The sequence below is a fragment of the Macaca nemestrina genome, chromosome 16 (genome assembly GCF_043159975.1).
Source record: "Macaca nemestrina isolate mMacNem1 chromosome 16, mMacNem.hap1, whole genome shotgun sequence".
In the NCBI taxonomy this organism is placed as follows: Eukaryota; Metazoa; Chordata; class Mammalia; order Primates; family Cercopithecidae; genus Macaca; species Macaca nemestrina.
Window position 1 is genome coordinate 38,084,242 of NC_092140.1, and position 27,991 is coordinate 38,112,232.

The 27,991-nt window shown below is 37.8% G+C and overlaps 1 protein-coding gene across 3 annotated transcripts in view; it reads right to left on the reverse strand.

The window, feature by feature from the left end:
- The window catches only part of LOC105481739 (ubiquitin C-terminal hydrolase L3), a 58,110-nt gene extending 34,943 nt beyond the window's left edge, over positions 1-23,167 (reverse strand). The window contains exons 1-6 of one of the 3 annotated variants that reach the window (XM_011741451.3): positions 23,060-23,164; positions 22,935-22,946; positions 12,406-12,534; positions 6,101-6,257; positions 5,640-5,725; positions 3,439-3,486 (exon numbers count right to left, since the gene is read on the reverse strand). In XM_011741451.3, coding sequence (XP_011739753.1) covers positions 3,439-3,486; positions 5,640-5,725; positions 6,101-6,257; positions 12,406-12,534; positions 22,935-22,946; positions 23,060-23,101 — 474 coding nt within the window. In that variant the 5' untranslated portion in view covers positions 23,102-23,164. Of the gene's footprint in view, positions 1-3,438; positions 3,487-5,639; positions 5,726-6,100; positions 6,258-12,405; positions 12,535-22,934; positions 22,947-23,059 lie in introns of all 3 variants that reach the window. The other 2 variants (XM_071081208.1, XM_071081207.1) reach the window with 2 other exon arrangements.
- Positions 23,168-27,991: the final 4,824 nt, after the last annotated feature.

Here is a 27,991-nt window from a genome sequence, read left to right on the forward strand (position 1 = left end):
GAGGAGAGAGGGGAGAGGAGAGGAGAGGAGAGAAAGGAAAGAAAGGAAGGAAGGGAAGGAAAGGAAAGAAAGGAAAGAAAGCAAGAAAGCAAGGAAAGCAAGGAAAGCAAGCAAGCAAAGAAAAAAGAAAAGAAAAGAAAAGAAAAGAAAAGAAAAGAAAAGAAAAGAAAAGAAAAGAAAGAAAGAAAGAAAGAAAGGGTTAGGAAAACCTTGAATGCAGCTAGGTTAAAGAGCCTGGAACTGACTGCACAGGCTTGAGCAATCATATTCTCAAACAGTTTTTTTTCACTCTGACACATTTTAGGGTTACAATATACATAAAAAATATGGCTCACTCCAGTAGTGTTTCTAAACTGTGGGAGATGGGAAAGGAGCAGAAAAGATTAATTCTTATGGGAGTACACAGTAGTGTAAAAAAGCCCTCCAGAAAATTCTATCTGCATTCCACCTTGAGAATTACTGCTGTATGCTCTAGGAAACCCCTAGAAAAATTTTAGCAGCCAACTGATTCAGGTACACTTCAGGAAAGGGAATCCAGCAGAATTGTGTGAAAATGAATGAGAATTGGAATAAAAACTGAGAATCTGCATAAAAGGCAGATCTTCTAAACCAGAAGTTAACAAATTTGTACTAGATTAGTTACAGTGGGAAAAAGTATGGTAGAACTACTGTAAGAAACAGAAACAATAAAGGGAAGAAAAAGTTTAAGATACAGATAATAAGCTCAAACAAAAGTGCATTCTAAAATACAGTGGGTCATTCAGATGATGTCTAACAGGCATCCAAGACTGGAAAGAATGAAGGAGGTTAGGTCTGAAAAAAGAGACATGAAGATCATTTAAAAAGAAGTTTAAATGTAAATCCATAATTTGGACAAAACTCCAAAAAGGGGGCAAGAGAAGTATGGCAAAAATAAATATTTTTTGTAGTTAATATGCATTAAAGCATTTAATTGCTTTATTACAACTAATTGTCTTCATATCTTTTTTTTTCTTTTTTCTTTTTTTTTTTTTTTTTGAGACAGAGTCTCGCTCTGTCGCCCAGGTTGGAGTGCAGTGGAACGATCTCCACTCACTGCAAGCTCCGCCTCCCGGGTTCGCCATTCTCCTGCCCCTGCCTCCCGTGTAGCTGGGACTACAGGCGCCCGCCACCACGCCCGGCTAATTTTTGTATTTTTAGTAGAGACGGGGTTTCACCGTGTTAGCCAGGATGGTCTCGATCTCCTGACCTCGTGATCCGCCGTCTCGGCCTCCCAAAGTGCTGGGATTACAGGCGTGAGCCACTGTGCCCGGCCGTAATTGTCTTCATGTCTTAACAATAAACTTATGCTGATCCTCATCATCACCAATTTTAACACTATAAATTTGCAAACAAAAAATCAAAGCACAGTGAAGATTATTAATATGTTCAGGATCATATAAAGCAATACAAAACAGCATTTCATGAATTTCCAATCTGGTGTTAAAAACATTTAGACGGGCCTCTTACGGGTTTGCGTATGGATAAACTTGGTCAAAAACAATAATCCACACCTTTGAAAGCAGCGCCTAAGAGCAACCTCTATATATATATATATTTTAGAGAGACAGAGTCTTGCTCTGTCCCCCATGCTGGAGTGTAATGGTGCAATCACAGGTCACTATAACCTGAGCTCAAGTTATCCTCCCACCTCAGCCTCCCTAGTAGCTAGTGCTACAGGTGCGTGCACCACCACACCTGGCTAATTTTTATTACATTTTGTAGAGACAGAGCCTTACTATGTTGCCCAGGCTGGTCTCAAACTCCTGGCCTCAAGCGATCCTTCTGCTTTAACTTTCCAAAGCACTGGGATTACACAGGTGTGAGTCAGCATGCTCAGCCAAAATCAATGATTTTTAAATCAAATATTTTTTCAAGTTTTTTTTTAAGTATAAAATCAATGTCCTCTTTTACATGAAAGAGTGTGGTTTCGGCCAGGCGTGGTGACTCATGCCTGTAATCCCAGCGCTATGGGAGGCCGAGACGGCAGATTACGAGGTCAGCAGATCGAGAACATCCTGGCTAACACGGTGAAACCCCGTCTCTACTAAAAATACAAAAAAATTAGCCGGGTGGCCGGGCGCGGTGGCTCAAGCCTGTAATCCCAGCACTTTGGGAGGCCGAGACGGGCGGATCACGAGGTCAGGAGATCGAGACCATCCTGGCTAACACGGTGAAACCCCGTCTCTACTAAAAATACAAAAAACTAGCCGGGCGAGGCGGCGGGCGCCCGTAGTCCCAGCTACTCGGGAGACTGAGGCAGGAGAATGGCGTAAACCTGGGAGGCGGAGCTTGCAGTGAGCTGGAATCCGGCCACTGTACTCCAACCTGGGCGGCAGAGCGAGACTCCGTCTCAAAAAAAAAAAAAAAAAAAAAAAAAAAAAAAAATTAGCCGGGCGTGCTGGCGGGTGCCTGTAGTCCCAGCTACTCGGGAGGCTGAGGCAGGAGAATGGCGTAAACCTGGGAGGCGGAGCTTGCAGTGAGCTGGAATCCGGCCACTGTACTCCAACCTGGGCGGCAGAGCGAGACTCCGTCTCAAAAAAAAAAAAAAAAAAAATTAGCCGGGCGTGCTGGCGGGTGCCTGTAGTCCCAGCTACTCGGGAGGCTGAGGCAGGAGAATGGCGTGAACCCGGGAGGCGGAGCTTGCAGTGAGCCGAGATCGCGCCACTGCACTCCAGCCTGGGCAACTGAGTGAGACTCCATCCCACAAAAAAAAAGTGGGGTTCCGAGTCACATATGGGATAAGAAAGAAGAAAACCTCTAATTCTCTGGTATTAACCCTTAAATGTGCTATAAACATACCAAACAGCTTTAAATTATTTTTGACTAAAATACCTTCTGGCAAACTTCCTCTTAGAGTGACAGAGCCAGGACTGGAGGGAAGGCAAGAAAGAAAAGATGGAAGGAAAAACGAAAGAAACCAATAAATGAAAAAAGAGGCAAGAGAAGGAAAGGAAAAGCAACCCAGCTGAACTAGCTAACAGGGTAAAGATGGTAAAGATCATTACTTTACCCTCAAACAAATTTATTGAGCAAAGAAAATGATGTGGTTTTCTGCTGGAAGCAGGACATAATAAAGACACAGGTTATTTAACCGTACAATAGTGCAGGTATTTGTCTCAAAATAGCTGGAAGTCAAAGGAATCTGATAGGGAAGACACAGGCCACCGTGTAAGCCGCACAAACAGCACACAATCTGCATTATCTCTAAATAGATGAACTGAAACAGCAGACAGCAGCATCTTAACAGCTTGTCAAAACATGTTCGTTTGCTACTTTATGACTGCTTTTGCTTAAGCAAATTATCTCAAAGGAAAAAAGAAAAAGCCAGGTAACTATCTAAAACTGTATGTCCTATAATAATAACACTATGGTTAAATTTACACATAGCAAGAAAAATTTAGAAAAAATGTGAAATACCTCAGTCTGACCTTCATGGGCACTGGTCTCATGAGTAACTCGGATGGCCTGTAATAAGAATAAAGGTATTCATTGGAAAAAAATGACTATACCCAACTTTTTAAATGAAAACAACAAAGCTAAATTTTAATACCTAAAGTCTTCTAAAAGAAACAACAAACTGAAGGAAATTTAAGAACAGCTTAATACTAGATATTTAAGAATGGTATCTGGGTAATCAAATGAATTACTATACTGTGTAACTCACAAATCTCTGAAAACTTAGGAAATTGAATATCTGATTATTTGCAATTTCCAGGCTGTAAGTAGGGGCTATTTAACTTATTCAGTTGTTAGAACTACCACTTAACACTTTATTCGATTGAGACTAGAATAAAGTAAGCATTTCACAGATAGAGACTAAAGAAGCTTATCTCATCTGTTTCTCCAGGTTCCATGCTCCTCTGCAGCTCTGGCTGTATTTATGCTTAATCATGCAGTTTCAGTCAGCAATTGAGAAATGTGGAGCACAACTCATGCATTTATCAGAAGCTACAGAATTTAGTTTCCTGAACTAAAAAATAAACTACTTTTATAGTACCCACTATTTGCAAACATCCAGAGAAATGGGCACAATAGTAAATTACAGGTGAAAGTACAATCTTTATAAACAGCAATTTGGCAATAAATAAATATCCAAGCCTTAAAAACATGCAAACTATTTTATCCAGCAATTTCTCTTCTAGGAGTTTATATATTTACATATAATTCTACATAATTATATATAATTAAGGATATTTACGAAGATTTAGCTACAATGATGTACCTTGCAGTAGTTATTAAAATAGTGAAAAAGAAGAAAAACTATTAAATTTCTAACAATAATTTATTGGTGAAATACAATACTACATAATGGAAACTATGCAGCCATTAAATAATATCAAATATATACTTACTGGTATGTAATACGTTTGTGATAAGTGAAAAAAGCAAGTTATAAAACAGTATTACAGTATGATCAAATTCTTGTTTAAAAAACTGTGTATATACATACGCTCCCTAAAAAATATTAATGTTTATCTACCGCTCATTAGTAAGATTACTGATTTTCATGTTGTTAATTTTTATGTATAATAAAGATGTTTTATGAAGTCTCTAGTTTTTTTTAAAGAAAAAAAAATTTTAAATTCTCAAAGTATATTGGAAAGCATAAAAACATAATCAAATCAATTAATTTATCAGGCACAAATTCTACATAAAGCATTGTTCTAGCCAAATAATTTGTAGACTATATGCCTAATTTCAAAGAATTTATAATCTATTTATTAATGTTATTAAAAAGTCAAAAGATTTCAAAAGAAAAATTGATTCCAAAAGTAATAAATTTTAAAAACAATTTCAGAACAGTTATATGAAGTGGTACAATCACTATCACCTGAATTAAATATGACTTATATTATATATATATATATATACCCTAGTTTATGAGGCCTGGTTATTACATTGATAAAATAGCCACAGTATGGTCTAACGTCTACCTTGAAACCTTTGCTTTTTCCTTTCATCTTCAGCCTTGTTCCAAATTCCCAATAAAAGATACATAGGGTACTGGCAGGTATATATTTATTTTAGGGAGGGAATGGTAAGGAATAGTCAATCATAAGATATTTTATTAACTTGTAAATCAGGGCCAGGCATGGTGGCTCATGTCTATAATCCCAGCACTTTCGGAGGCCGAGGCGGAGGTACTGCTTGAGGCCAGGAGTTCGAGACCAGCCTAACCAACATGGCAAAACCCTGTCTCTACTAAAAATAGAAAAACTAGCCAGGTGTGGTGCCACGCACCTGAAATCCTAGCTACTCAGGAGGCTGAGGCACAAGAATTGCTTGAACCCAGGAGGCAGAGCTTGCAGTGAGCAGAGATGGCACTGCTGCACTCCAGCCCGGGTGGCAGAGCAAGACTCCATTTCAAAAAAAAAAATTTGTAAATCAAACTGCTTTTATCCATTAAGACAGCTCTGAACATAGAAAAGAAATGTCAACTTATCAGCATTTATGGATATTTCAAAGTTATCTGAAAAGTACAAAAGGCTTTTCTTAATGGATACAATAAAATCCATAACTGCTCAAAACTATGGTTTCAAGACAAAACCCCCAAACACATCTACAATCCCACATAACTTTGTCCACATATGAGATCAAAACAGAAAGAAGGTACCGACATCATAGTTCTCCAGGTATCTGGCTCGTTCTTCAGGGCTCATTGATACAGATTCCTCCAGGAATTTTTTCAAGGTTGATCCAGATTCTGAGAATATGAAAGAAGATAAAATTTAAAAGGCTTGATATAGCAGAGAGACCAATATATGAAAATACTAGAAGTATGCTACTATTCTTCAGGTTAAATTATTTCACTGGTAAATTAGAAATGTAAGGATCATGTTATAAATGATAAGCCTTACATTATTAATATTTGTTCATTTGTTTAACCTCTATTAGTCAACAATATAAAAGAATGAGAAGGATTAATATTTCTTCTAACAGTATATACATTCCCATCATAAAAGAAGCAGGGAATGCTTTATTTTATAGTTTGAAGAAAGAATTAGAGCACCACCTACTGCTCAATGAAAGTAACATATATTAAGGGCAAAAAAAAATGCAGTAATGAAATATCATTTACCAAAGTGCATCTTGTCTTTATTGTTTGCAATAGCATGAATCAGTCCAATTGTTCCACAGGCATTGCTGATCGTTTGCTTCATGAAATATACTGATGATGTAACAGCTTGTCCCTGAGATTTTATTTTTTCTTCCTCTTCTGTTCTGAATACTTCATACTGTTAAAAAAAAAAAAAAAAAAAGGCAATAGTGTATATGTGGAAAATAACATTAAAAAACTCAGACTGTAAAAGAAAAAATATAAATGATAAAAAATATTTTTATAAAAGAGTTTAAAATAATTAATTTATCACCTACCAGACTGATAAAAGATTGAAAAATGAATAGCAGTAGCCAGTGATGGTGAAGGTATGGGCAAAAAGGTATTCTCCTATGCTATTATTAAAAGTATATATTTGTACAATCATGTTACTGGGCATATGGCAATATGTATTAACATTTTAAATTCTCATACACTCCAATAAGCAATTTCATTTGTAGGAAATTGGTCTAAGACATAATCTTTAAAATGATATATAATTCTAAGAGCACAAAACTGGAAAAAATTCTAAATATCCATCAATGGAGATTTGGTTAACATATATTATGGCATATCATAATAGAATACTATAAAGCACACTAGATTTACATATTCTGATTTAGAACTTTGTCCACAACTAAGTGTGGTTATAGGCCAGTATGTATTAATAACAATTCCCATTTATGTTTTTAAAATATGTACATACATATTGGAAAGTCTGAAAGGCTATGCAAAAACTTAATAGAGGTTATTTTTGGGCCAAGAGATTACTGGAGAACTTTTATTTGCTAATTGTTACATTTCTATATTATTTATCATTGGCAAAAATATTTCTCCTTTTGGAAAATCATAGCATATTTATAAAATTCACATTATATAATCTGTAACTGACACTAACCATTATCTATAATAACTGGTTATAAAAACAATAGGGTATAATAATAAGCATCAAAAATGTGGGCTCTACAGCTGACTGCCTGGGCCCACATCCTGGCTCAGCTGTTATTAGCTGTGTGACTTTAGCAAATTACTTAATGTCTCTGTATCTCAGTTTCCTAATAGTGTAAGAAAGAGTAAAAAATAGCAAAAAGGTTAAAAAATTGGTGAGGTGGGGAGGAGAAAGATGATTTTATTGTTTTGTTTATAGTTTTCCCATAACTTTCTGCTTCTAATAGAACGGGGTCAGCAAATGACAGACTACAGGCCAAATCGGGCCCACTGCCTCTTTTCTTAAATAAAATTTCATTATGTATTGTCTATGGATGTTTACAAGGCAAAGTCAAATAGTTGCAACAGAGACTTTAAGGCCTGCAAAGCTGAAAATATTTACTATCTAGTCTTACAGAAATATTTTCCTGATTCCCTGCAATAAAAGAAACAAAGATGTCTATAGAAAACCTATAAGTAGTTAAGAAACTGCTTCTTTTATCTCTTGCCTATCGGAGAAAAAAATAATAAACTGCTTCTAACAACAAATGTATCTATGTTCAAAATATGAATTTTATTACTGTGCTTCTAAATGACATTTCAAGTAACATTTTCAGAATGAAAAGTAAGTCTGATAAAAAACTAGAAAGATTCAGTATATTATGATCTTATGCTGAAAAGTTTACAGTTCTACAGCTTAGTCTGTTGTTAATGTTCCTGATGATAAAGCAAAATAAGATTTGATAATTTCAAGATGTAATGTATAGGAAAAAAGTCCTAAAATGATACAAAGCAAGTAAAGGAAAAAAAAGAAATTTTAGATCAAAAAGTAAAAAATATTAAGGCCAAGAGACATAAACATCAGAGAGAAATAAATTTATAGCCTCTTTGCCTATGATTTACTGGCTGGACTGCACTATCACAAAGAACATATTCAAAACACTATCATTGGCCGGGCACGGTAGCTCACACCTGTAATTCCAGCATTTTGGGAGGCTGATGCATGTGGATTATCTGAGGTCAGGAGTTTAAGACCAGCCAGGCTAACACAGTGAAACACCATCTCCACTAAAGATATAAAAATTAGCCAGGCATGGCGGCACATGCCTGTAATCCCAGCTACTCCAGAGACTGAGCCATGAGAATTGCTTGAACCCAGGAAGCAAAGGTTGTAGTGAGCTGAGATCGCACCACTGCACTACAGCCTGGGCAACAGAGTAAGACTCTGTCTCAAAACAAACAACAATAAAAAAAAAAAAAAAAAAAAACTATCATTGATGGCAATTATCAAAAAGAGATAATAAATGTTGGTGAGGGCGTGGAGAAAAGGGAACCCAAGTGCACTGTTGGTCGGAATACAGATTGGTACAGCCATTATGAAAAACAGTATGGAGATTTCTAAAGAAATTAACAATAGACTACCATATGACTCAGCAATTCATATCCAAAGGAGACGAATCACCTTGTAAAGGAGATGAATCTCTACCTTGTAAAGATATCCGCACTTCCATGTTCACTGCAGCATTACTCACGATAGCCAAGATATGGAAACAACCCAAATGTCCATAGATGGTTAAATGGATAAAAACATGGTATAGTCTACAACCATACTACCCCGAATGTACCCAATCCCGTCTGATCTCAGAAGTTAAGCAGGGTTGGACCTGGTTAGTACTTGGTTGGGAGAAAAAGCGGTATACATATAGACACACATACACACACACACAGAAATATTATTCAGCCTTAAAAAAAGGAAATCCTAGCATTTGCTACATGGATGAACCTGAAGGACATTATACTAAGTGAAATAAGCCAGACACAGAAAGAAAAATATTGTATAATATCACTGATACGTGGAATTTTTTTTTTTTTTAAAGGTCATATACACAGAAAGAATGAAACAGAGGTTGGCGGGGAGGTGATGTGATGTAGGTCAAAGGACACAAAATAGCAGATGTGTAGGAAAAACAAGTAACAAGTCTAGAGATCTTATGTACAACATGAAGACTAGTTAATAAAATTATATTGCATTAGAGATTTTTGTTAAATAAGTAGATTTTAGCTGCTCGTCACAAAAAAAGTAACTATGTGATGATAGATATGTTAATCTGCTTCACTATTGTAACTAGTTTAGTATGTATATGAATCCTATATCATGTTGTAAACTTCAAATATACATAATAAAATTTATTTTTAAAAACCCACCATGATTGACTTTAAAGGGTAATAAGTCACACCTATAATCCCAGCACTCTGGGAGGCCAAGGTGGGCAAATCATTCAAAGTCAGGAGTTTGAGACCAGCCTGACCAACATGGTGAAATCCTGTCTATACTAAAAATATAAAAAATTAGCCAGGTATGGTGGCACACGCCTGAAATCCCAGTTACTCCAGAGGCTGAGGCAGGAGAATCAGTTGTACCTGGAAGGCATGGGTTGCAGTGAGCCGAGATCGCACCACTGCACTCCAGCCTGGGCAACAGAGTGAGATGCTGTCTCAGAAAGTAAGTAAATGTATACATACATACCATACATTACATATATACATAAAGGGTAATGAGGTACCCATGACAGTTCCTTTGCTTAAGTCATTCACAACTACATATTCAATTTTTAAATTGGAACTTCAAAGACAAACACTTTGCAGCTCCTAAAGAATGCACTAGACAGCCTCTTAATAACTTTGCAATATATCACCTATAAGCTGAAATAAGGATCTACAAAACTGTAAGACATCTAAAAGTGGTACATGCTATTTATATTCTCTACTTATATGTTATTATAGTTATATAAGTAAAGTATTTATGCTTATTTATATATTTACTTAAATTTTCTACTTATGTAAGTACAAATTTACTTACGCAATACTTTAGAACTGTGTTCTACCTTTCAACAGGGAGTTGAAAGTTTTTTAGCTCTGATAATCTACTAAATTAAATCCTATTAATAAGGATAATATGCCTTTTTAATACTGATGACTCACTAACTGAAAGAGAGCAAATCTAATTTATTTTTTACAAAAAATGTCATAAAAAACCAATGGTTTGGAAATTTCCAATTCAGACAAAAAACTACTATTTGTATCACATCAGCTAAGAAACCCTAAGCTTGGCCAGGCGCAGTGGCTCACGCTGTAATCCCAGCACTTTGGGAGGCCGAGGCGGGCGGATCACAAGGTCAGGAGATCGAGACCACGGTGAAACCCCGTCTCTACTAAAAATACAAAAAATTAGCCGGGCGCGGTTGTGGGCGCCTGTAGTCCCAGCTACTCGGGAGGCTGAGGCAGGAGAATGGCGTGAACCCGGGAGGCGGAGCTTGCAGTGAGCCGAGATCGCGCCACTGCACTCCAGCCTGGGCGACAGAGCGAGACTCCGTCTCAAAAAAAAAAAAAAAAAAAAAAAAGAAACCCTAAGCTTTAGGCAACTGATTTTTTTTCAATTATTTACTGTTCATTACAATTGGGGTCCTGGGATAGTTATCTGTTGGCTTATTTTTGTAATCAACAAAAGGTAAAAATAACATTGGATTAAAAGAGAGTAAACTTAAGTTCTTGTCTTAACTCTTCTATAAATGTCAATAATCATAACCTTACCATTGTGTAGAGGTTTGGTCTAATACTAGACAATCACTAAGAAATTCCTAACTCCAAATTTCTCTATTATGAATAGCAAATGCAAAGAAATACCATTTCTTTTACTGAATAATTTGTTTTGTAGAACCCTTAAGTAGAAGAGAGAAAATTTTCAATGTTATTTAATTTACCTTGAATTGAGGCTAATTTGTTATGGCATAAAGAAAATGATCCAGGAATTTCCAGGACTAAGCAAAGTCTAAGTCTTAAATCCTGTGGGATTTGGCTCCATTTAGTCCTGAAGAGTAGGATGACCTGAGCACAAATATGCCAAATAATCAACATATTTCTCTCACATCGTCCCACTTACTTCATTTTTTCATAACTACTGCAATCATCCTACTGTTTCTAATTTCAAAAATAAAAATCAGAAGGATATAGCCTCAAAATCTATTATAAAATGCACTCAAAAGTTCTGGCTCCACTATGCATATATATGTGCGTGTGTGTGTATATGTACACACATATATGTATATGTATGTATACATATACATATATACACACACAGAAACATACACACACATCATTCTAGAAAAAAGGACTAAAATATGTAGACTTGAATTTAAATAGAGCTCAAAGAATAGCTTTTTATAATCCCCAACACACCCCAAATCTGCCAATTAAAATGTATTTAAGCTTAGTGATTCCCATTCAAGTTTATTTTGAAAGTAATGTAACCCACGGTATCAGTTTCCCTACCAACTTAAAATAGGCAAAGGAGATTCCTTTTTTATTTGTATTAAAAAAACTGTATTTAAGTTTATTCTAGTATTTAAAATTTCTAAAATATATAAATCACAATGTGATTACATGTGACATCAAAACACAGCTGAGGCAAACAAAATTTTATAAAAGAAGAAAACTACCCAAGCTTAAAGCACTAACCTGGCCGGGCGCGGTGGCTCACGCCTGTAATCCCAGCACTTTGGGAGGCCGAGACGGGCGGATCACGAGGTCAGAAGATCAAGACCATCCTGGCTAGCACGGTGAAACCCCATCTCTACTAAAAAATACAAAAAACTAGCCGGGCGAGGTGGCGGGCGCCTGTAGTCCCAGCTACTCGGGAGGCTGAGGCAGGAGAATAGCATAAACCTGGGAGGCGGAGCTTGTAGTGAGCTGAGATCCGGCCACTGCACTCCAGCCTGGGCAACAGAGCAAGACTCCGTCTCAAAAAAAAAAAAAAAAAAAAAAAAAAAAAAAAGCACTAACCTAGGACTTTACTGTCATCAAAATCTAAATATCATCTCTTTAATAAAAACATTTTTAAGATTTCTTCACTGCCTAGATTGCCTAATTTTATGCAAGAAGGGGATCATTTGTTCTTAAATATTGTATTTATCAAAAACTTTGTAAATTAAAAAAAAGAAGAAAAAGAAATTGGGCTGGGCACAGTGGCTCATGCCTATAAGCCCAGCACTTTGGGAGACCAACGCGGGAGGACCACTTGAGTCCGAGTTGGAGACCAGCCCAGGCAACACAGTGAGGCCCTGCTCTACAAAATTAAAATACAAGCATTAGCTAGGTGTGGTGAAACATGCCTGTGGTCCCAGCTACTTGAAAGGCTAAGGCAGGAGGATCGCTTGAACCTGGGAAGTTGAGACTGCAGTAAGCCATGATTACATCTCTGCACTCCAGCCTAGGCAACAGAGTGAGATCCTGGCTCAAAAAATAAGATAGACGAAAACAAAAATTGTATTTACCAGAAACTTTCTATTTTACTTAACAATTACCTTTTCTGTAATAGGAAAGAGAAGTAATACTGCGCAGACTGGTCTTGGTACCATGCTAAGGAGTTCAGGATCCATTCCATATACATCGACGAATTGCCAGTTAGGATGCAGACCTAATTGTTTGAGAAACTGGTAAAAGAAAGAAAGAAAAAAAAAACAATGGAACATTAGTTGGTAAAAGAAAACTAGTATACTATACATAGTGTTAAAAGGGAAATGATCAACAAATATGTACTCTGTATCTAATACATACAAGGGGATAAAATACAAATGTAACCAACATTCAGTAGGAATGCAGTAAAGCAGCACATATCAAAACACCACAATGTACACTCTAAATATGTACAATTTTTGTCAATTACACTTTAATAAAACTAGAGGGGAAGAATGTAGTAAAGCAGATTTTCTATGAATAGGGTGAGAAGAGATAGCCATTTATTTATAGCACATAACAAACATTTAAAATTAATAACATGTGAAATAAAACCTCTTTTTTCAAACTCCATTTCTTTGGAATTGAATTTAATAAGCCTAGACTTCATCAAATACATACAAGTTGGCTTGGTTGATATGTTAAACTCATTTCCAGCACTTGGTTTTTAAGGAGAGGCATTTAAGTTACAGTAAATAAATATTTTATCAGAAAATCAACAGAGTTTATCCTATTTACCAAAAATGATGTCTGAACTTTAAAGATAGATTGATGGCCATGAACTGTATCAATGAGCAAAGAGTAATATAAGCCAAAAATGCATCTAATGCATTGTATGAACAACAGAAAATGCTTGATATAGGAAGTAAACTACTGGCTTCCTGACCTCTACTACACAATGAAACCTACTTAACTTCATTGCCTCCCTTATATCTGGCAAAATAACTGTAACAAAAGATTAGTGCTTGTCTACAATTCTTAAGATGTCACAGGAAAATAAAATGTCAGACCTTAATCTATCACATAGAGAAAAAATGAGAATGATGTCATTTTCACAATAAATTAATAACTTTATATTGAAAGAAGCTGATAATTTTTTTAAATACATCATTACAAAATAAGTGTTAGATGACAGAAAAAAGGAATAGAGGAAACAAAAATCATATTAAAAATGCATCACTGTATCTTACCTCAAGAACACATTATAGTATTTGCTGGTCTAACATCTGAAATTTTGAAATTAAAAACAAACAAGAAAGGTGCCATAGGCATTTCTCAGTGAAGAATGATCACATGTACTTAGATCATCAAATGAGGTCTTGCAAAACCAGTGGAAGCCATGACACGTATATAAACAGTGTTATTCATCTCAAACGCATTTGAGTTTGTAAGACAAGACCTTCCTGTTTAAAGGGCAACTGTCCTTATCCCTTCATTTCTCTGTTTGTAGAAGATAATTTACTTGCCAATCATATCGTTGGTCAAAAATAAGTTTCTAGGTATGTTTAATAATAAATGTACTGATTTATAAAAACTTTCTTAGAAGAATGCGTTCAACATAGATTAGGTTCATTCTTGCAACAAGTCACGTGCCCCATAAGAGTCCAGGGTTGAGGAGATCAACGGGCTCCTCTGTTATATCCATTCTTCACTTTGATTCTATTTATAGCTCTCTAAAGCACTTCAAACTACTTCCTGCTCCTTTCTCCACTTCCTCCAAACTTCCTAGTCTATGCTTTTTCAGTATTCAATTCTATAGAAAAACCAAAAAGGATAAAAATTAACTGCAAAGTCAAAGGAAAAAACTGTGTCTTATTCAATGTTTTTAATCCCATTGCTTAGCACTGTACATGGCTGAATCACAGACACCCAAGTTATATTTCTAGAACTAACTAAAGATTACATCTCTACTTTAGTAGATAACCTAGCCATCTGTATGTCTATATACATCAGTGAAGCCTTGGTATAATGAAGAAAAGAAATAGAAAAGATACATTTGGCTCCTAATCTAAAATCCCTAGCATTCATTTATCAAATCTGAAGACTACCTAAATATGCCTTTTAAGGGAAAGTATCATGAACCCTGATAAGATAATTTAAATTTATTTGTTAATTTTATGTACGCCCAAAGTCATCCTGTTATAAAGTTATAAAACAAGATGGTACATACAACAGAGCAATTTTACATCTGTGCTGCAAACTAAAAGTCACAGTTAGAATATTTTAGTGAAAGGTCTGGACAAAATCAGCAAGTACTGTAAATCAGTTCACTGCAAATCTACTCCATGTCAGCCAAAGCTAACAAGTGCAAAAAGTACTAGGAACCAAAGGCAGCAACTGTAGTGATACCAATTAGTATGAAACTGAGGACATAATGAATGATTAAATAGTAGATAAAATCATAACTTGATTAAATTTTAACCAGAATCATGCTTTTTAACTTTTTACTCATATCAACAATTAAATGAGATAGATATAAAGTTTAATGCAACTAATATCTACTGAATATATTAGTTACATCCTGACTCCAGATTGCCATGAGTCAGGCTCACTGGAAGCTAGCTATCTGAATACAAAGAAGAAAAGCAGCTATAAAGACTACCTCTGGGAAGTGGAGAAAGGGTAGAGAAGAGGGTCAACTTTTACCACCCACTTCTTTTGAAAAAAAAAGTCATTAAAATGTCCTACTTTTACAATTAAAAAAAAACCTGTGTTTGAAATGATCATATGCAAATAAAGATAGGAAGGAAATTTTCTAAAATGTTAGCAGTTAGCTTGGGTGGCGTGAATCCATCTTTTTATTTTCTAGTATTTTATAAAAGCATTAGTTTTACAATAATTATATGTAGCTGTAAGTTACAAATCTATAGAACTGATATGCATATGTTTTCTATTTAAATTTACAAAACTAGGAGAAAACACAAAATGATGGTCTTAAAACTATACCAAACAAATTTTTCCAGACTACTCACAAAGATAATTACCTATACATGCATTTGCAAAGCCATCTCTACACAATTAATTAGAAGCATCCCATTCATATCAAACAGGATAAAAGGTTTCATAACCTCTAACACCAGTCTTCTGGCTTTTCAAACTTAAATACTGAGTAATAAAATAACCAAAAAAAACTCTAACTCAACAAATTTTCACAATGCCTCTAAAATTTTGGCCAACTGAGAAAAATAATTAATAAATTTTAATATTTGGCTGTTAAAAAATCTTTAGTCAACTTATTCTTTTTATTCCATGGTCCAATGACAATTTTCTTCACCAGATAAAGAATATTTAAAATTATTTGTAAATATGTTTTGAGACCCTTATATGTGAGGAGCTAGGAGCAGCACCCCCTTCACCTCCACTGCCATGGCAAGGCAGGTTTCATTTTATCTTCTTTTTTTTTTTTTTTTTTCAGACAGCGTCTTACTCCATTGCCCAGGCTGGAGTGCAGTGGCACAGTAACAGCTCACTGCAACCTCTAACTCCTGAGCTGAAGGAATCCTCCTGCCTCAGCCTCCCAGGTAGCCGAGACTACAGACATGCATCATCACAGCCAGCTAAATTTTTTTATTTTTTAGTAGAGACATCTCACTATGTTGCCCAAGCTGGTCTGAAACTCCTACACTCAAGCAATCCTCTGGCCTCGGCCTCCCAAAGTGCTCACTAGGTATGAACCACTGCACTCAACCCAGTGTATCCTTCTACCAGGCAATTAAGAAAACCACGTCTGGGAGGTTAAGTGCTTTTTCAAGGTCCCTGCCAGAATTCACATGCAAGGCTCTGAACACTATGGCACCTGTTTACTTTTCCAGCTTCATTTCTCTCTGCCCAGAGTATCTCTCTGGTACTTTATTCTCTAACTTGGCCACAATGGACTCCTGAGAGTTTTCAAAGTGTCTATAACCATCTCTTCCCTCCAGGTTTTTGCACACAAACTAGACTTCTCTGTCTTAAAAAACTGTTCATTCCTGTTCCTACATTATAACAAATTCTTCCTCATTCTTTATATGACAGTCAAATAACAAAAATTCTGATTTTATAAATTAAAAAAATAGATAAAATTCACTTTCCTTTCAAATTTGTTATTAAAGCCACTTCCTCTGGTCTTTAATGGTCTGCTCAGGGCAGCCAGAGATTCTGCCTTGTTACTAATTTATTAATGATGTGAATTATGATGTAAAATTATACTTACCTAGCAATTACTTGATATTACTACCAGTAAACTAGTATTAACTGCTAAATGTAGAACTAGGAGAATAACTATAAATTAAATGAGAAAATGGCAGTGTAGAAACTAGCAAAAATAAATTTTAATAGAGACAGAATAATTATTAATGTACATAATGAGGAAACACTGAAAATATTTTATGTGCAGATTAAGAAAAAATGAAATTTACTTCACTACAGGCTCAATATGGACTAACTAACAAAATGGCCAACAAAGGTGATATAATGTCAGTCTGCTTTAAAAGAAGGATCATTTAAGATAATGTAATAGCCCACTGTATTCAACAAAGATTATTCAGCAGAAAATACACTATAGGAGGCACATTTTATGAAAGTCAGTGACCAAGAAAAGAAAGCCCAAAGGCAGGTGACCAGAAGGATAAGGTTCTGGAAGACATCACAGCTGAAGTTTCTAAGCATGTTCAGAGAGGACTGAAATTACTATGATCCCTGTCCCTAGATATTTTTAGTAATATCATAAAATAGCAATTAGGAGCCAGGTACAGTGGCACATGCCTGTAGTCCAGCTACTCAGGAGGCTGAAGTGGCAGAATTGTTTGACCCCAGGAGCTGGAGGCCAGCCTGGGCAACATAGTGTGATCTCCATCTTAAAAAAAAACAAATTTTTTAAATTTAAAGAGTTTTTTTAAAAAGCAATTAGATTTACTCTATAGTTTCAATGGGAAGAATGATAGACAACTGGAGAAGGTTACAGGAAAGCAGATTTTGTTTCAATAAAAGAAATATAATTCTTCTACTTATATATTATTCTCATTATTATAATAAAAAAATTAAACCACTTTAAAAGACAGAACGCTGCTCATTGAGATAGGCAAAGGATTCATGACCATATTAAAAATAATGTTGGGGGATCTTCTGGATCAGGAAAGCAGGTCTATAAGATCTATTCATTCTTCCATCTGACAACTACCTATTTATTGACGGCCCCCTATGAGCCAGGCACCGTTCTCATACTTCAGACTCATCCCTGCTCTCACAGAACTTACATTCTAGTGGTAAGATACACATGATAAACAAGTATACACATAAACAAGGTAATTTCACAAGATGGGAAGTACTATGAAGAAAACATGACAGTACAGATTTGGGAGGCTAATTTAGCGTGTACTCAAAGACTCACTGATGAGATGACTTGAACTTGAGCCACAGATCAAAAGAACCTACCATGAAACAACCAGGAGTGGATGACTCAAGCAAAGGATGAGCAAGTGCAAAGACTCTGAAGCAAGAACAGACTCCACATTCAAAGACTGCAGCACAGCATCAGTGGAAAGGAGATGGGTAGTATCTCCTCATTCAGCCATGATACAAGCTTGAAATGGAGCTGGATGCCATTATCCTTAGCAAACTAACACAAGAACAGAAAACCAAATACCACATGTTCCCACTTGTAAGTGAGAGCTAAATGATGAGAACACATGGACACAAAGAGGGGAACAGACACTGGAGTCTACCTGAGGGTGAAGGGTGAGGAGAGGATCAGAAAAAACAACTATTAGGTACTAGGTTTAGTACCTGGGTGATGAAATAATCTTTCCAACAAATCCCTGTGACACGAGTTTGCCTATATAACAAATCTGCACATGTACCCCTGAAGCTAAAAGTTTAAAAAAACAAAAAAGTTTTAAGTATATTCTAAGCACAAGCATTGGAAGACCAGAAGAGTATGATAAGCAGGAAGTCATAACATGGGATTCTCATTTATTTAAGGCCACTTTGGGTATATATGAAAATTAGATTTTACGGAAGCAAAAGGAGAAGCAGAAGAACTACTTAGGCGCCTACTATAGTTGTCCAAGCTAAGGATGATGGTGGCTTGCACTGTGGCAGTTGAAATGGAATAGCCATATTTGGAATAGCCTTTGCAAGAAGAGTCCTTAAGATCAATTAGATCCGAGGAATGAGAAACAGATTAAAAATAGCTGACATTCATGGAGAGCATGCTTTGTTCAAGACATTGTTGTACATATTTTACATGTAGTAATTTGTTTGATCCTTACAGTGATCTTACAAGATTAGAAAAGATTATAAGAAATGAAGGAACTCATTGCTTGAGGCCAAGCATTTGAGACCAGCCTGGGAAACAGAGTAAAATCGTCTTGTCTCTACAAAAAATATAAAAAGTAGCCGGGTGTGATGATGCAAGCTTGTAGTCCTATCTACTTGGAAGGCTGAGGTGGGAGGATTGCTTGAGCCCAGGAATTCCAAGGTTATAGTGAGCTATGATTGTGCCACTGTAATCCAGCCTGCCTGGATAGAACAAGACCCCGTCTTTAAAAAAGGAAAAAAGAAAGGAAGAAATTAAGGAACTAAGGCACAAAGAGGTTAGGTAACTGCCCATGGTCGCAGAGCTGGTAAATAGCAAAGCAGAGATTACAATCCAAGAATCAAATCAAGACACTACAGCCTCTCTGGAATGGCAATCTGAAAGAAGAATCAATGGCATCAACTCGTCACCTCAAACACTGCATGGATGGCTATGCCCTTGGAAGATAGGGAAGAAATGGGTTTAGAGCAGAGATGGGAAGATGAAAATCCGTACTTCTTTTTTGGCCATATTAAGTTTAAGGTATCTATAAGACATCCAGATGGAGATACCAAAGAGTTGGCTGAATACACAGATTTCCAATTTGGTGGCAATGTCAGGGTTTCGAGGAACATGGGGTCATCTATGTGACAACTGATGGTATTAGAACTGTACAACAGAAAACATGACTAGGGCAAGAAAACACAGAAAAGATTAGCAGTCTAAGATGAAGTGGCTGAGGAGCTCCTTAGAAGTTGGAAGGGAGATGATCTAGCAACGGAGACTCTTCGAAGCAATTAGGAAAGTAGAGGACAATCAGAATTATCACAGAAACCAAGAAAAGATAATGTTTCAGTAAGGATGGAGTGGGCTATACTACCAAATGCTGCTGAAAGGCCAAGAAATACGGTGACAGAAAAGTGATCACTGTGGCAAAGTGGCAATCATTAGTAAACTTGACAAAAGTAGTTACTACAAAATGGTACACACAGAAGCAAGCTACAAAGGAATGAATACGGAAAAGAATGCGAGCTGAGGTAGCAGTGGCAGCAGCTATGAACAATTCTTTGTGGAAAGTTTACAAAGAAGGAGAACAGATAAGGCAGCAGCTCAAGGAGGACAGGATAACAAAGAATTTTTCCTAAAATGGTATCTACTAATTAAAGAATTCTTATGAGAATTTATATGATTTATTGTGATTAAGGCAATAAGCCAGCAGATGATCTCTAATTCTTTTTCTAACTCTAAGCATACAGGCTAAATAGAATAGTTATGCTATAGTAAATTTATTTCCCTTTCGATATTATGCTAGAAAATATTTTGCCTCCTCAATAAAATCACAAGTAGAAAAAATCATCCTTGGGTTGGGAAGGGGTCCATATAAAAAAAAAAAACCATTAGTTCCAAAGCACAACAATATGTAAAATATACATGTGGTTGTACTGTACTCAAATCACAAAAAAATAATCACAATGAAGATTTAGTATGGTCATAAATAATAATGACTGCCTATATCACATTCTATAAACGTTGTAATTCTTGAGGTTTAATTATCTGTAACTTTCCATCAGCTGCAAGCTGCATTTACCCCTTTAAATGCATAGGTAAATAGAGTTTAAAATGTTTAAATAATTTTTTTGATCACTTAACTCATTTTATTCTGATTAAGTCCTACCTGTAGCATGACACAGTATCCTTAAAAGGGCTGACAGCATGCTAACCAACAAGAGAAATCACTGTCTACCACATTTGCTGAGACACATGGTTACTAGCTAATGTCTAACAATTAATACTCATCTGCATGTAGTAGACATGTGATGGCCATTCTTATACAACACTAGGCATCATCAGAGTCTAAAGCAGTATTTGCTCACACTGATTGTAACAACACCACATGCAATTACCAGATGGTAACAGAGTGAGTCCAAGATCCTACCATTCCATTAGGTTGAGGAAATAAAAGAGGGTGGGATGGATATTGTTGTTAGGGTTTATTCATTCTCCAAATTCTAAGTCAGTTAACTACATTTCTATCCATCTTCTATTCTTGGTTCTGCCACTAAAACATAGAAAATAAAACAACCACAAAAGTTTTAGTTATAACTAATCACTTCTTACATACTTGTCCATTCTCCCACTAAAAGCACATTATTTCTTTAAAAAATAAATTTAAAACAAACTAAATCATGCAAAAGCATGTCAGATATAGTATAAAATCATATACTAAATAACATTGTTTGTCTGTTTAGATCATCTCAGAAAGGTCTCCTGTCACTATTCCATGTATTACATTTTCCCTGATGGTCTCTATCAAAGCACTATGTTCTTTTTCTTATTGTACTTATAATAAACGCTAATGACTTGTTTGCTTGTTTACTGTCTTTCAACTAGATTGAAAAGCAGAAAACCATGAATATTTTAATCACCAAAGAATCACCAGCTCCTGTTCAGATTACTGGTATTAAAAAAGGTGCCCCTAAAATATTAATGTGTTTGATAATTTTTCAAGACACCCTAGGAACAAGGTCCACTAGCAGCTGAATCACAGGACATAAGTTCCTACTGACACAAACTTACAGTTTGTTAAAACAATTAACATCATCTAAAAAGTGTTTTTAGTCTATTGATATGGCTAATCACGTTGATTTTTGAATGGTGAACCAGCTTTGCAACACCAGGATAAACTGCTCTTGGTCATATGTTACTCTTTTTATATATTTATTGCTGTACTCTATTTGCTGATATTTTGTAGGGGATTTCTTACATCCATGTTCATGAGGGATACTGATTTGCAGTTTTTCTTATTATGAACTGTCTAGTTTGGCGTCAGGGTAATGCTAGCACAAAATTAGTTAGGAAGTGTCTTTTTTTTTTTTTTTTTTTTTTTTTGAGACAGAGTCTTGCTCTGTCACCCAGGCTGGAGTGCAGTGATGCAATCTCGGCTGAAAGCAACCTCCGCCTTCTGGGTTCAAGCGATTCTCCTGTCTCAGCCTCCCGAGTAGCTGGAATTACAGGAGTGCGTCACCACACTCGGCTAATTTTTGTATTTTTAGCAGAGATGGGGTTTCACCGGCCAGGCTGGTCTCGAACTCCTGACCTCAGGTGATCCGCCCACCTCAGCCTCCCAGAGCGCGAGTGCTAGGGATTACAGGCGTGAGCCACCGCGCCTGGCCGTCTCCCCTCTTCTATGTTTATGTAGGATTGGTATTATTTCTTCCTTAAATGATCATCTCAGAGATGCAGAAAAATCATTTGCGAAAATTCAACACAGATTCATAAGAAAAACTCTCAGCAAACTAGTGGGAAAAGAGGAACTTCCTTAACCCGATTTAAAAAACATTTACCAAAAACCTAAAGCTAACATACTTAATGGTGAAAGATCAAATGTTTCCTCCCTAAGATAGAGAACAAGACAAGGATGTCTCTCTGTCCAGGGAATTTGCTAGAAGCTTTGAAAACCAAAAACCAATTTTTTTAAGAACACGGTTAATTGTTCCCTGGTGACGAGAAGGAAGATGGTGGAGGTAAGGGGAGTATGATAAACTCGGAGAGCAGTAAAAAAATAAATGAGCTGTTGAGAATGAAAAAAACCAGGGTAAGATAAGGCACACCTGAGCAGATCAAAAGTTTATACCTGGTAGCACTTACTGTTCTTCTGAGTAACTGGGAGATGTTCCCTCGTCCCTCCCCAAACCCCAACCTCCAACACCTAGAAGGAACTTAAACTGCTGTAGATTGCAAAGAATGGCGTGGGAACTACTAAACTGAGCTTTCTTTGATACAACAGCAACTAAATGTCCAGCTTTAAAAGACTGTAGGATAAAGGGGGCGTGGCGGGGAAGAAAAGTGACTTGATGGGGCAAGAGATGATTGGAAGATGATTTCATAGTGCAGGCGGTGGATGAAATTACAAGAACTGGGTGGGCGAGTTTACAAAGCTTGGAGTCAGGAAGTGTGGGCAAATTAGTCATCCAGAAGGTACAACAGAAGGAAAATTATGGAATCGGCACTAACAGGAGGCAAAACGAAGAAGGGGAATAGGAATACAGGGTAAAAGTCCCTCCAAACCTCTGACCCGGAGTCCCCAAGATACGTGGTGGCTGAGGAATGGGACCAGAGGAGTGGTGGGAGCATCTCCAGGAGCCAGGTGGCAGGGAGATGGCCCTTTCTGAAAGGGGCGGACCCGCGTAAAGCCGAACAAGAGGGGCCCTCAAGAAATTAAATCCCAGAATCCTTGGAAGCGTGGAGGTGAAGTCCAGCAGGGAAGCGGACCGAGCAGACAGAAAGGACTCCGAGGTCCCGAGCGACAGACACCTCACTCACCTGGTTGGTGACCTGAAAACGAAACAGAGAACACGCTTTAGAGACAAACTACCGTGGACTCGCGGCAGCAAGCCGGCTCCCTCTGCGCCTGCCCACGGCCCAGGGCTGCCCCGAAGCGCGCCCACCTCGGGATTGGCCTCCAGCGGCAGCCAGCGTTGACCCTCCATGGCCGCGGTGCCCGGCCCTCCAGCTCTGACAGCCGCCGCCTTCGCCGCCGCCGCAGCCGCTTCCGCCCACGCGCGCCTTGACCTGGGCCCTCCCAACACACCGCCCCGAGTAGGGGCGCCTAAACACCAAAAAGAGTTTGGCCTCTCATCCTCTTAACCGGTCCCTGCAGGTCCGTAGGTCAAGTGTCATATTTTAAATTAAGATGCTGTCGAGGAGGAAAAAAATAGGAGCCAAATACCTATTTCGGGAGAAAAACAGTATCTGAATTCACAGTCCTGTCCCCTCACGCTTGGACTCTTCCGAGCCGAGCCATGCCGAGCGCTCGCGTTCTACGCATGCGCCATGCGCAGGTCTGGGACCGCGTGCTCACCGGCCCCCTCCCATTCTTGCAGTGTCAACCGATGGCGCTAGGAGGCGCGCCGTGGAGTCCTATTCTGAGACAGACGCCCAGGTGGCTACCCATTGCCAGGCAGCAGGGCCAGAGGACTCCGTGCAGCACGGTGCTGTTGTTCCTTTGTCGGGGTGCAGGAGTGATGGGTTGGCCTTATCTGCCCTTGCGGGAGGCAGCGGGTATTTCTATATATCCGATTCAATTTGACAGAAAAAATGTCGATTACTAGAAATCACTGTACTAAGTATTGAGGACACAAAGTTGAGTTCACTGTGGAGTAGAGGCAGTGGACAAGACAACGGAGAATCAGGATAAAAAGCGTGGTACCTATATGATAGTGATGGCATGAGATGTGCTGGAACTACGGAGGAAGGGGGAGGAGAGTGTCCAGAAGTCTTCCTGAAAAAGTGGATTGCTGGACTGAACCCTTAAAAGATGGTAGACTTTACCCAGGCAGAGAGGAGGGTGCTGTGAAGAAGGGAAAACGCACTGTGGCTGCAGAGTAAAGGGTACTGATTAGAGGTGATGCTGGAGAGGTAAACAGAGGCAACCCGCTCAAGACATCTGGGCTTCCTGAAAACAGCAAGGAACCACTGAAGGATCTTAAGCAGGATTTACGTATCTTTTTCACCGAACTGCAAATTCCAGGAGCCCAGTAACATTGTCTCTTTTTTCTTCTTCACATTATTTATCCAGGGCCTAACCCAGTGCATGATACATAGAAAATGTTCAGTAAACATCTGAAGAATAAATGGGATGATCAGATATGCAGAAACATCACTTGTCGATAATGTGGAAAACGTGTGAGAAATAAATGCTGAAAAAATTAAGACAGTAGCCACGGAGAAAGGCACAGATTAAAGAGATACTGTTTTAAGGGATGATGCCTTTGATAAGCAGAAGTTATCAATGATAACTCCATAAATTTGACCTGGGCAAGAGTGCATGTTACTATTCTGCACCTAATAGAGGAAATTCAGGTAGAGAGCAGTTAGGGAGTCAGAAAAAGATAATATTATGCTGAGCTTGCTTTTCTTGGGAAACTTCCAACTCTCCCACCCATGTTCTTCTGGCCACTGTTCTTTGACTTCAGAGGTGTTTCATTACCTTAACTCCTCTTCATCGTTATCTGCCTAATGCATTGCTGCTATACTCACCTAACACTTTGGCTTGGTAAAACTGGCAGTGTCCAGCTTGTGATGGGCTTAGTTGCATTATCACTAGAGTTACATGACCAGACTCTTAGTCTCTCCTGGGCCCAGTGCATGCCAGGGGCTGCTTTTCAAATTACTTACTATCAAAGGAATGGCCTTGCTCCAGATCCCTGAGGTTCTGCACTGTGCTTCACCTGTTAAGGTTGCTTAAGACTTCACACAGCATCTTTATCTTCCAGGGACGCTAGCCACATTGGATCTGCTGAGACACAAGGTCAGATAGCAAGACAGTTTGCATCCCAGCAGGGACTTGCTACAGAGCTCTGTCTTGCTAGGGATCCACTCAAATTGGCAGCTGTATTCCCACGTGTATATTCTATCTCCAAAAGCTAAAGAGGCCCAGTAGGTGGTCTGCCATTTTGCTCTTAATAGGAATTGCAAGATGCAGGAACTTGTCTTTCACCTTACAGAGGTTGTCCTAGCACACCCCAGACCTTTAGACCCATAAAACCTTTACAAATGTAGGACTGTAATTTGTAGAGTTAAACTACAATTTAACTTCCACCGTCTGGTTTATATGGTTTATACAGTTTAACTTCCACCGTCTGGTATGGATGTACCTATCATGGTATTGAGGGCAGCATGTCTCAGAGGTGCATAGAAACACCTGGGGAATATGAAATGCAGATTTTGATTCAAAAAGTCTGAGACGGATCCCAAGATTGGGCATCACTGGTTCCAATTTTTTAATCTTCCCTTTACCCACATCCTTTGCCATATGACTTTGAAGTTTTACAAAATTCTGTCCATCCTCATTATTTATGGGTTTTGCATTTTGAACTCCTTGCTAAAATTTATTGGTAATTCCCAAATCTGTACTTACAGAGTTCTCATGGTCACTCACAAATATTCACAGGGTGGCAAAAAATTTTAGTTCCCAGCCAAGGTTGAGCAAGGTGATACTCTGCCTTCTTCTTGCAGCTCTTATACTGGAAACAGGTGTCCTCTCGATGGTCTGTTTAATGCTCATTTTCCCATTTTTGAGATTTTTGTCAGTGAATTCAATGTTTAAAATAGCCCCCAAGCATAGTGCTCAACTGCTATTTAGTGATCCCAAGTCCAAGAAGGTTTTCATGTGCCTTACAGAGAAAATACAAGTATTAGATAAGGTTTGTTCAGGTTTTCACTTACAGTGCTGTTGGCTGTAATTCAGTGCTAATGAATCAACAATATATATTACATAAGGTTTTTAAAAATAGAAATGCACATAAAACAAGGTTATGTATTATCTAATGAAAATATTGTCACCACAGGCTCACAGAAACCTAACCTGTACTTCCCCCAGAAGCAATGATTTAGTATTTGCTAATTCAGTGTTCACAGCAACTAGATCATCAGCTAAAACATTGTGCATCCCCTTCTTATGAGTATGCACAATATCATCACAGAAGATTTTATTAAATATTTTACAGCTTTCAGTTAAATATAGTGGCATGCCTATGCATAGTGTCATAGTGTCATGCCACTTATTTACATAAATCCATGCACTTTTAGTACCTTTAGCATGGGCAGTATAATTTTGATGGTTGTCAAAGCATGTAAAGGTTTATCGCTATTTCCTACCTGACTAAGCATATAGTTACATTTTGCAGCAACTGCTGAATCATACATCTTTGGAAATTTAATAGCTTCTATTCAAAGACAGCAGGAAGTTTTTGGCAAATTAACGTTTGATGCCTTAACAAGAGTACTTGTGACTCAAAAACTGTTCTTTCATCCTAATACAGTTTTTTCTTATATTCTGAGGGATTTGGTGATTTCTCCAACCTTAAAGTGAAATAAGCAACTTGACTAACTTATCTACTCAAAGCTATCCACCATTTTTAGAAATTGTAAATTATTTGGTTGCTTTGCAAGAATACACAGAATTGTGGCTATTCCTCCAATAGTCCATATTTGCCTCACCAGTACAAGTTTGCAACCTGTTGTTCTGTTTTCATGCTTATTTCCATACCCAGTAACTTTTTGTTATGCCAAATTACACCATAGTCTTTTAAAAGACATTTTAAATGTCAATATTTTAAAATTTTATTTTTTAATTTTTAGGGATACTTAGTAGGTATATATATTGATGGGGTACATGAAAGGCATACAGAGTGAACTAAGCACATCATGGAGAATGGGGTATCCATCCCCTCAAGCATTTATCCTTTGAGTTACACTCCAATTACACTCCTTAAGTTATTTTAAAAATGTACTATTGAGTTATTATTGACTATAGTCACCCTATTGTGCTATAAATGGCAATTAAACATAGTAAATATAGAGCAAACAATACTCATAACTCTGTAGAAGTGTAGAAGAGCTATGAAGAAGTTCATGCATGCACCCGCAAAAACAACTGAGTCATGACTGCTGCCCTGGTTAACCGTCACTTTAAGAAGCCATCTGAGGCCAGGCTCAGTGGCTCACGCCTGTAATCCTAGCACTTTGAGAGGCCGAGGCGGGCAGATCACGAAGTCAGGAGATGGAGACCATCCTGGCTAACACGGTGAAACTCCGCCTCTACTAAAAATACAGAAAATGAGCTATGTGTGGTGGTGGGCATCTGTAGTCCCAGTTACTTGGGAGGCTGAGGCAGGAGAATGGTGTGAACCCAGGAGGCGGAGCTCACAGTGAGCCGAGATCCTGCCACTGCACTCCAGCCTGGGCGACAGAGCAAGACTCCGTCTCAAAAAAAATAAATGAAAATAAATAAATAAATAAATAAGAAGCCATCTGATGTGATGTTCACTATAATTCCTGATGTAAATATGAAAAAATACTTATCTAAGAATTGATGAAATTTGCTATTTGTACAACACCTGATTTAAGTTTGTCATCACAGTTGTAACCAGCCCAGGGAATCTTTCAGGTTCAGGCCCCACCTAACTGCCCTTAGGGCTATGGGGTTGTGGGGGTCAGTCTCTCTGTATACCTATAACTCATTCATGGCACTTCACCTTAACTACTCACTATCTTATATTACTTATCTTAATAGCAGTATGTCCAGCTTTCTTCCTGATGCATGTGTTCGTACTCTGTCATCTGCCTTGAGTGTATGTTGTATTGCCAAACTATCACTCCTAAACGTGGCCTTTTGGCAGTGCTTGAAAACATACCAAAGCCTTACATAATTAGGCCTTGTCTGTCCTCAGAATGAACTCATTCTCCACACTTGATCAGAAATCATGACTATCTAGCTGTGTTTCTCTAAACCAGGCACTTAACCTACTTAGGTCTTTTTTTTTTTTTTTTTTTGGAGACGGAGTCTCGCTTGGTCGCCCAGGCCGGAAGGCAGTAGA